Raw genomic sequence first — 9,509 nt, forward strand, 5'->3', positions numbered from 1 at the left:
GCTAAATATTTAGTTTGAGACTAAACATTTAGCTTGCTAGCTAAATATTTAGTTTGAGACTAAACATTTAGCTTGCTAGCTAAATATTTAGTTTGGAGCCAAATATTTATTTGTCAAGATAAATATTAAGCTTAATAGTTAGCTTGCTAAATAAATATCTAGTTTGAAACTGTGACATTTAGAAATAATTGAACAGTTTAAATATGAAAAACTGACTGGATAACTTTACAAACAGCACTCAGTAGTAGTGATCATGTTTCATCCTTTTGTTTTTAACCTTAAATTGAAAGTCATCGCCCCCTGCTGGCCTGGCATGCTTACTTCAGCACAGTTTGGATTCTTTTCCAGATTATTGAGATATTTTTGTTCGGATAATATCCGGGACAGTCCAATCGAGGCCTTATGTTTTTAAAGCAGCTACTGTGAATAACAAGGAAACATTTTTACAAAGCAGAACTTTTAGATGATTTTGTTTCCTTTTTCCTACATAGACTGTATGTCCTTTAGCACCAGTTGTTATTGATTACTTATCAGTTATCAGTTCTGCTGTCGAGCCGAAGATGAAGATGATTTTACACCTTGTGTCGTGTTCTTCGCTGCAGCAAAAGCCTAAATTATTTCCCAGCTGAATATCCTGCATGACTTTATTACAGAAAGTGTTGATAAAACCTGTTTAATGTGGTTTTGGTGTCCGGCTCGCTGCAGCACGAAGTGAGAAACATTCCCGTTGGACCCGCCTGCACCGTGCGGGAGCGTATTTATTAGTCGTAGCACATTTTCATTTATCGTGACGATCCCGACGCCAGCTGACGGTTCTCAGTCGGGTCAACTGATGCCAGTCCTGGTCTGGTTCTCCGGAGCGCAGACAGACAGATTCCTGACACTTGAAGTATGGCTGAAATGTACTCAGATGTGTATTTTAAACTGTTGCGTACTGTGTGTTTTTATATAACTGATACCTCTTTGTACAAAACTGAAGTATGAACAATGTGTACTGTTAAAATTAGCTGAAAACATGAAGGTACTTTAATTTCCATTAAATAACAGTTCAAATCAAAAGATTTTCTTTTTGGTTATTTTGTGAATTTATAAACAACAGATCCAGATGTGAGATTTTGGGTCATTTTAATATGTTTTTTACAATCTGGATCTGTGTCTCTGTTCTCTCTCTGACTCAAACTACTTTACAGAAATCAACTTTTAATTTTCTATTTTAAAGTTTGAACAAAAATCAAAAGTTCCCAGCTTGACTTCCAAACTTATGACGGAGTTTAGAGGCCATGTAAAGAAAAAAATAAATAAAATGACGTGAATAAAGTGATAAAATTACAAGAATTAAATTGTAATACTCCAACTTCCTTCTGGTATTTTTGGACTTTATTCTCATAACAAAAGTTTCACAGACAATTTCTACAAAAGTTTCACTTTATATGTAATTTTTTTGCGTGTAAAGTTTATGGTCTGCTGTTCTACAGGTCAGTCCCTCATAAGGATCCTGTCTCTGAAAAACATTGTTTCATTTACAGTCATATTTATTATATTAATAAATGTTTTCTGTTCCTGGAACTGAAACTGGTTCATGTCTTTAAATGTTTAAAGTGTCTTTAAACATTTAAAGGCAGCTGAGACCAAATGAATCAACATTTTTTGTTTTTACGAGTGAAAACAAACACGAAGTGAAATTTGTGCTCATATTAATATTTAAACAGTGGATCTCCATCACAGGAATAACAGGAAGATTTGAAGCTAAACTTACATAACAGTAAGTTTTTTATCTGAAAATTTAATTTATTTACCAATTTATATGAAACATTATAGGAATTATTTTGTTTCCTTTAACCAAATAAAATCTGTTAAAATATGTAACTTTTATTTTTTTAGTTTGATTTTTACATATATGTTAAAACTATCATTATGTTGCGATAGTATAAGATGGATAATCTGAAGACTCCTTTGCTTTCTCCATGTGGTCCTGCTGCCATCTGCATAAGTACGCTGTTCTTGGCGCTGTCAATCACCCTCCTGTACGCAGCACTCACACCCTCCCCTTTCTCTCTGCTGTTACAGCTCCTTCTCTACAGCCTGTCACAAATGCTAAGAATGCTAAGGCTAGTTAGCATAGCCACGGATGAACAGTGCTACTGCATCAGTGAGTTCAATGTGCAGCACATACACGTGCTGCACATTGAGCAGCACATACACGTGGTGATTGCCAGCGCTAAGACCCTCCTTCTGGCTCTGATTGGTTATTTTTGGTGCATTTCTGCAGACAGAAGGTGGAAATCGGTTTTTTCACAGATTACCTGTCTCATATAGTGACAGTTTTAACAAATATATAAAGAATATATTTTTATCTAAAGTTACATACTGCAGCTTTAAATCTACTCATATGTTTTTATTTAAATTCACAAAAAACATCAATAAGTCTCTCATATGCCAGTCTAGCTACCACAGATTCAGATATATTGGTCATAAATGATCATTTTGATGCTAACAGACAGATTCTGTTCAGAAACAGTTTTCAGCCGCAGACGGTTCACCGTGGCGCATCAGAGCCACTGCAGAGGAAAAAAGGAGCAATTCTTGAAACTCAGAAATGTCTTTTTCTCAAACATTTCTGAGATTTTTTTTGCATGAAATGTACCACTTTTCAAATTCAGAAATCTTTGTTCTTTCTATAAAATTTCTGAGATTAAAAATTTCAGTTTTTTTACAGCAAATTTTCAAATTAACATATCCTCATTTTTTCTTGGGAATTTCTGATATTAATTTGAAGATTTTAGTTTTTCCAGCAAATTTTTGACTTTTGAAATTCAGAAATAATTGTGTTTTCTAGAAAATTTCTGAGATCAATCTGAGAATTTGTGAGTTTTTTCTAGAAAATTCTTGACTTTTCAAACTCAGGAATTGCGCTGTTTTTTCTCAAACAGTTCAGATTAATCTCAAGACGTCTGAGTGTTTTGGCAGAACTCTGCTCCTTTTCTCCATCGGCAGCTACACGTCGGTGCTCACGCTGTGGGTCACCACCTCCTTCATGGTGTAGGAGCGGATCAGTTTCTGGTAGAAGCTGTCCAGGTCGGCGGGCAGCTCCAGGTCCTGCTGCTGCACAGTCCGGTAGCTGATCCTGCGGCCGCCGTTGCACAGCCGCTCCGGATGCTGCAGGTAGAAGGGCAGCGAGCAGCGGGCGCAGGACGGGCAGAAGGCGTGGACCCGCTGGCCCCGGCGTGGCGGCGGCGGGGAGTAGCTGCAGGGCCCGTTGGCCTCGGTGAGGAAGGTGGGCGGGTACGGCTCGGGCTCGTCGCTGTAGTGCTCCGGCGTGGGAGGCGTGGGCGGAGCGCACAGAGCCAGGGGCCGAGAGGGCGACATGGTGGACAGCTCCGGTTCCTCGTCGTCCCCCTTCTCAGACTCCTCCGGCTTGCAGCAGTAATACTGCACAGCAACACAGGAAGGTTTTACTGTCTCACGTTTCAATTAGTAATTAAACACCTTCTGTTCCTTTAAGGCAGGGGGGCCCAAAGTGGGTCCTTGAGGGCCAGCATCCTGCATGTTTTAGTTCTCTCCTTGGTGGAAGTAACAACATCCTCAGCAGGTCAATGTTCCTCTTACGGCGTCTAACAGCCATCATTTGATCCAGGTGCGTTAAACCAGGGAGAGAACTAAAACACGCAGGAGGCCGGGCCTCCAGGACCCACTTTGGACACCCCTGCTTTAAGGTGTCAAACTCAAGGCCCGGGGCCAAATTCGGTCTGTGACAACCTTTTGCTGTGACGGTAGGAGGCACTGTTCAAGAAAAACATTAAACACTTGAGTCGTAAAGTTCAGTGTTTTTCTGTATGTTACAGTGTGTTACATGTTTACATTTTGGGCACAGCATAGTGTTAAGTTGCAACAGCGCCTCCTACTGTCACACATACGGTTGTCCTGCCACAGATTTTATTTGTCTCTAGACTCCAGAGACCAAATTATGTCAATCCTCCCAGATTTTCACAATTTCACGATCACACAAACTCAACACACCCTGCATTCTTCACTCTAATGCATAATAGTGAGTTTATTACTAATTTTCCCCAAACATCGTCAAACACACTGGGCTTAAGTGATGCTAACTCCCACCAGCAGGTGGCAGTAGTCCACATAAAAACCATTAAACACAATCTTTTTGTCAACAAGCTGTTTGGCAGTTTCCAGTGGTGGAGAAAGTACTCAAACATTTTACTGAAGTAAAAGTATGCAGATAAAATGTACTAGTAAAAGTAAAAGTCCACACTGAGTAAATGTACATTCACATTTTGATGTTAGTTCGTATGTAATCTGTGTTGTAAAAGCAAAGTCTTTAGAGTGACGTACCTGCAGCCTACATAAACACAACACAGCGACGATGGTCAGTAAGATGACTGTAGCCAGAATTCCTCCTGCGATGACCACTGTCCCGGCTGACATTCGAAATGCTCCCCATCAACCAGCTGCAGGAGACGACACCAAGAGAGACGAAGGGCAGATAAGGTCAAACAGGAGAGGAAGGACGGAGAAACGGACAGATGGAGGGGAGGAGAGGAGATGAAGGATGATGAGAGGGAAGGTTAATGTGTTAAAGCCACAATAAGGAGGAGAAACAAGCAAAGTTTAGAGAAAAGTAAAAACTAGATTGATTTTGTTTATTCTGAAGAGTTCTGATTGAAAAATGAATATTAAAATTTATATTCCACTGGTTTGACCAAAATCTGACTTTTTCATGATGTTCCAGACATTCAGCTATGAGTTATTAGACAGAAAACTCTGACGGATTATTATTTACTGAGCTTTTCAGCCAAATTCAATGCAGTCGGTGCAGAACACTTCTGCATGAACCGCATGTAGTTCTCACTTCAGCCTCTAGACTGGAGTCAAAGCTCTTCTATAATAACATTAGTGTTAAATACATAAGTATGAACCAACATCTGTAGTGTTCATGCTTCTGTTTGGCTGCTTTCACAGTGAAAACGGTGCAAAGCCAATTAGCTTCACTGGTCCGTAAAGGGTTAATAGAGAGTCTCCTTTGGTCACTTTTCCTGAACTGAAGGAGTAAAACATTAATGATACAAAGACAACCAGAGGAAATAAAAATAAACCAGAAACAAAAAAAAAAACTGACTGGTTTATAAAAGAAGTCCAAAAGGTCGTTTAAGTTACATAATTTATTTATTCTCTGTCATATTCCAACCTGAATTAAGTGGGAATTAGTGAATTAAAGCACCGGAAAGCATCAGCGGAGGTTTCCCGCTCCTCCCTGCAGGCCTCTGACTCAGGCTCCTCTGCTGCCTCAACAGTTACATTTATTCAACGTTCCTCCAATGTGTCTAAAATTAAGCCAGAAATGCAGGAAACAAATCATTGTGTATTCAGCGTCCCACTTTTCCGGGTTAAAGGTCGTGTTTTCGGGTACGGATGTCTTATTTGATCCGAGCCTCTGGGGCCTGATGAGGCGTGAAATGTAAATCTGGGAAGAGTTTAAAATAAATTTTAATAAGCTGGACAGAAACATTTTAGTGTCTGTTATAGAAACACGGTTATTCTGTTGAAATAATGTGGCATTTTATAGTTTTTAAACATCACATTGATTTATTCAGCTTTGAATATTTAGATTATTGTTTATTGCAAAGACTTTTATCATCTTAAAAGGATTATTTTAAAATAAGAAGAACAATTATTCCTGAGTTAAATCTTCAGTACAGGTGAATCTGTGAAACAATCTGAAATTATTGTTAATCTAATCTGCAGACTGGATTATAAAGAGAGACAAGCGAGACGCAGCTGCAGGATGCCAGAATCGTGCTGCCACCAGTGCAGAGCTTATGAAACTGTGGCAGCAGGTGTTGAGTCAGTGAGGAGAAAACATTTGGAAAACAAAGGAACCAAAACGACAGAAACCAACATGAATTCCTGCATCCAGTCAAATTTAACGTTTGAAGGCCTTTTGAATTTAAAGCTGCTCAAATATCCAGTAATGAATTCTGAGGAAGCGATTTACACGTTTATTTAGATCAAATAAATTTAGAAACTAGATAAACCACCTGAATGTTCTCCCTGTGAAGCAGCTTCATCTGGACCGACTCTAAACGAACTGATGAAGCTTCAGAAGCAGAAATCAGTTCTGATTTTCAGCATCGCTCAGACTCATCCAGTGAAATGTCTCCGCTTCAGCTAATGAAGCTGTTTGGAAATATTATTATCCATTAAATGTTTACAGTATATAAATGATGATAGTTTTTTAATCATAATTCTATCAACCAGCTGAGACTCCAGAAACTTCAGATCAAAGTCGACAGGAAGCTTTTAAAGAAATAAAAACCTATTAAGTTTTTTTTCACCTGATATATAAGCGTACAAATCATTGACCCCGAACAGTTACGATCCAAAAAGATTCATCCTCTCCATTTCTATTCCATTTTACGCATTTGCAGCGCATTTTACGCATGAATCTAGCGCACAGCGACTCCTGTAGTGACTTCACGCCGCGCTGCAGCCACAGATGCATCCCGTAAACACTCCGGGTCTTACCCGTCTCCTCAGTGTTTGGGTGGCCTCATGTCTCCCCCGCTTCAGGGCGCAGCGGGAGGCGGGAAGAGGTGGAACCGAGCGCCAGACTCCAAACTGGAACCAACCGATTTATCCGCAGGCCGGGATCTGAGAGAACCAGAGGCAGAAACACGCACAACCAGGAGTCACCGTGGATGTAGCAGAAAAGAACCGTTCTCCAGAGATGAACGGACTCCTGAACCGGTTTAAAGCAGCGACAAAAGTCCCGTCAGAGTTAAAAATGTCCAGATCTTCATGGAAACAGGCAGAGAGCGCGGCTGGCTGCAGATCAGAGCCACTGATCACTGACTGTGCGCGCTGTGCGCAGCGGATCCGGTCTCATCCTGTCCGTGATGCTGCGTGGATGAGACACTGCGTCACAACAAACAGCAGAGGAAACAGCTTCACATCGAAACGCTCAGAAATCTAAAGAGGATCAGAGGAAATCAGCCGACCGAGCCGCCCGGAACTGAAACCTTAAACTCTGATTTGTCTTCTCTTGTTTCCAGAACTGACGCTGATTGTAATGAAACTGTTAGATTTGATTGATTTAATGAAGAACTTGACTCTGCAGCTGATCTGCCAATAAATACATAAATAAAAAAAATAAAAGTAAAATAATCCAAGTGTTGAACAGTTTTTGAAAATTCAATTCTTATAATTTAATAGAAACTTCACAATTATGATTTTTTTTTCTGCATTACCGTCATATTGCCAGTTCGACACATTTTAAATGGGGGTCCCTCAGGGCTTAGGTCTGGGATTCAGATGGATGGAGGTTGACTTAGTGCCTGTTGAATCATTTCTGTGTTGGTTTATTTGGCTAAACGACTCGATGATGACACACTTTTAGTTTTCTGACCAGTGGAGGTTTACTGAAAATGTCCTGACATTTCAAAGAGTTCCTGAAGATCTGGAGCGGCAAATGTAGAGAAGTTTTTCTACTCAGTCCCATCCTGGCTTTCCTTCTTCAGGAAAGAATCACAAACTGTATTTTCACTACACAATATAAAACGTTCCACTAATGTCGAAAAACAAACCTTTGCAGTTGCAGTGGTTCAGTTAAGTAATAAAGAAAATTAAAATCATCCAAAGAAGTTTGCTTACGCAGTAGGTCGTTAAGAAACCGCTCCGTCTCATCCAGCCACTTCCTGCTGTCTTCTTCGTGGTTTACGCCAGTGGAAACATCCGGTTGTTGATCATGCGATTCGTGATACAAAAAAAGCTCCAAAGTGATTTTTTAAAATTGAAAATCAAGATATTTTTTGAGATTGCTGTGTTTTCATTAAGAGGATTTATTTCTGAAATGTCAAACTGCAGTTCAACAGAGACGTCAGACCAGCTGAAGCTTCTATGGAGAGAAAAAACTGAGAAAACAAAGTTAACAGCTGAAACAATATTAAATAATGTAAATTAGAGAGTAGAAGAAGAAGAAAGTGAGTGAAAGTGGTGAGTCTGAGCTGCAGCAGCCTGAAGGAGACAAGTCAACTTAAACTAAACACATAAAAACTCACTCAGCCCTCAATATGCTGCTAAAAGTTTAAAGAAATTCAAAATATTTTTTTTACGTTTCCAGAGTGAAACTTTGCTGCTGCTATAAATTATTATTTTAGGGTTTCTGACACAAAGGGTGAGTCGAGATGCATCACGGTCTAAATATGTCCGCCATGACCAAAGTTAATCATCATTATTCTAACAATAATAATAATTTTTACTCCTAAATTAAGTTGTTTCAAAGTGATGAACCAGATGAAATGCGGACCATCCAGAACCTCTGGAAGGTTTGGAAACGTTTTCCCCGAACCAGTGGAGCGACTTTCAGCCTCTCCATCTCCGCTCGCTCCGAGAAAAGACGACTTTAAGAGGAAAAGGAAGGGAGGATTTTATAGTGTGAATTATTTACCAGGCTGAGATTCTCCTGTATTGTGCAGACAAGAGTTTGTAATATTAATGGAGACGAGAAGCTAGAGGTTCTTTTCCCTCCTTCCTGTTTCTGATGCTGAGATTCAACACTTCAGCTGCTCCCAGCAGACCAGAGATACTGAAGGCTTCAGCTTTAAAACTCACTTTTCAGATTATTTATCTTCATCTGGGAACAGATGAAACATCACAGGAAAATATCAATTAATCTACATTATTTAACATAAGAAACACTGGAAAGCTGTGAAAGTTTCTCCAATTCTTTAGTTTTAAACTCAGAATGACCAGAATAACTACTAAAAAAGTCATAACTACAAGGATACGAGTAATTTTCTGAGAACAAAAGTCATATTTTCAACTTTCTAAGTCATAATTAAAAGTGAAATTGTTGAAGAGCTGCAGCATCATCGCTATAATCTGTTCAACTCGTCATAAAGTCAGTTTTCCTCCTGGTCAGACAGAGTGGCAACGTTTGATAAAAAATGTGTAACTGCTGTGAATCTGGGCCATACAGTGGAAAAAAGGAGACATTTTCAGTTTAATTTCAGAAATTTTCTAGACAAAAACATTGAAATTTCTGAGTTAGAAGTCTAAAATGTTTTTTGAAAAAATCTTGGAGGTTTCTGAGTTTCCAAAGTTGCAAATTTTCAACTTTTGAAACTCATATATTTTCAACATGAAGAAAAAAAATTACTTTTGAAACTCAGAGTTTGAAAAGTTTACAATTTTCATTGAAAAACTGTTTGAGTCTCCAAAATTGAAAATTGTGAATCTCTGAAACCCAGAAATTTCCAAAAATCAAAAGTATTCGACTTCTGAAACTAACAAGTTTTCAAGTTTTTCTATAACATTTCTGAGATTGATCTCAAAATTTTTCCCTTCTTATAGCATTTTTGTAGCTTTTCAAACTTTAAAACATTATTGAGATTAATCTCAACATTTCAGGTTTTTTCCAGAACTTTACTCTCTTTTTCTGTGTGTCATGCTCCTGTACGCCGTCGTGTCGCTGTACGCCGTCGTGTCGCTGTACGCCG

General features: G+C 39.1%; 1 protein-coding gene across 3 annotated transcripts; it reads right to left on the reverse strand.

The window, feature by feature from the left end:
• Positions 1-2,827: 2,827 nt before the first annotated feature.
• On the reverse strand, positions 2,828-6,985 carry fam163b (family with sequence similarity 163 member B). 3 transcript variants are annotated; one of them, XM_016661251.1, is made up of 4 exons: positions 6,758-6,985; positions 6,538-6,663; positions 4,348-4,463; positions 2,828-3,429 (listed from the first exon to the last, which is right to left on the reverse strand). In XM_016661251.1, exons 3-4 carry the CDS (start codon positions 4,438-4,440, stop codon positions 2,995-2,997), a joined length of 528 nt encoding a protein of 175 aa, XP_016516737.1. In that variant the 5' UTR covers positions 4,441-4,463; positions 6,538-6,663; positions 6,758-6,985; the 3' UTR covers positions 2,828-2,994. The 3 variants fall into 3 exon arrangements, with proteins under 3 accessions (XP_016516737.1, XP_016516736.1, XP_007573251.1); XM_016661250.1 differs by having other exon boundaries at positions 6,538-6,985; XM_007573189.2 differs by lacking the exons at positions 6,538-6,663; positions 6,758-6,985 and having other exon boundaries at positions 4,348-4,684.
• Between the last annotated feature and the right edge of the window lie 2,524 nt (positions 6,986-9,509).

Source organism: Poecilia formosa, unplaced genomic scaffold, assembly GCF_000485575.1.
Source record: "Poecilia formosa unplaced genomic scaffold, Poecilia_formosa-5.1.2 Scaffold320, whole genome shotgun sequence".
Taxonomy (NCBI): Eukaryota; Metazoa; Chordata; class Actinopteri; order Cyprinodontiformes; family Poeciliidae; genus Poecilia; species Poecilia formosa.

What these genes read in the sequence shown, in the direction of transcription:
- fam163b (XM_016661251.1), bottom strand. Translation starts at nt 4,440, where the DNA reads ATGTCAGCCGGGACAGTGGTCATCGCAGGAGGAATTCTGGCTACAGTC. An exon ending in TGTGTTTATGTAGGCTGCAG is followed by an intron (nt 3,430 to 4,347) that starts GTACGTCACTCT and finishes GTTGCTGTGCAG; the next exon opens with TATTACTGCTGCAAGCCGGA.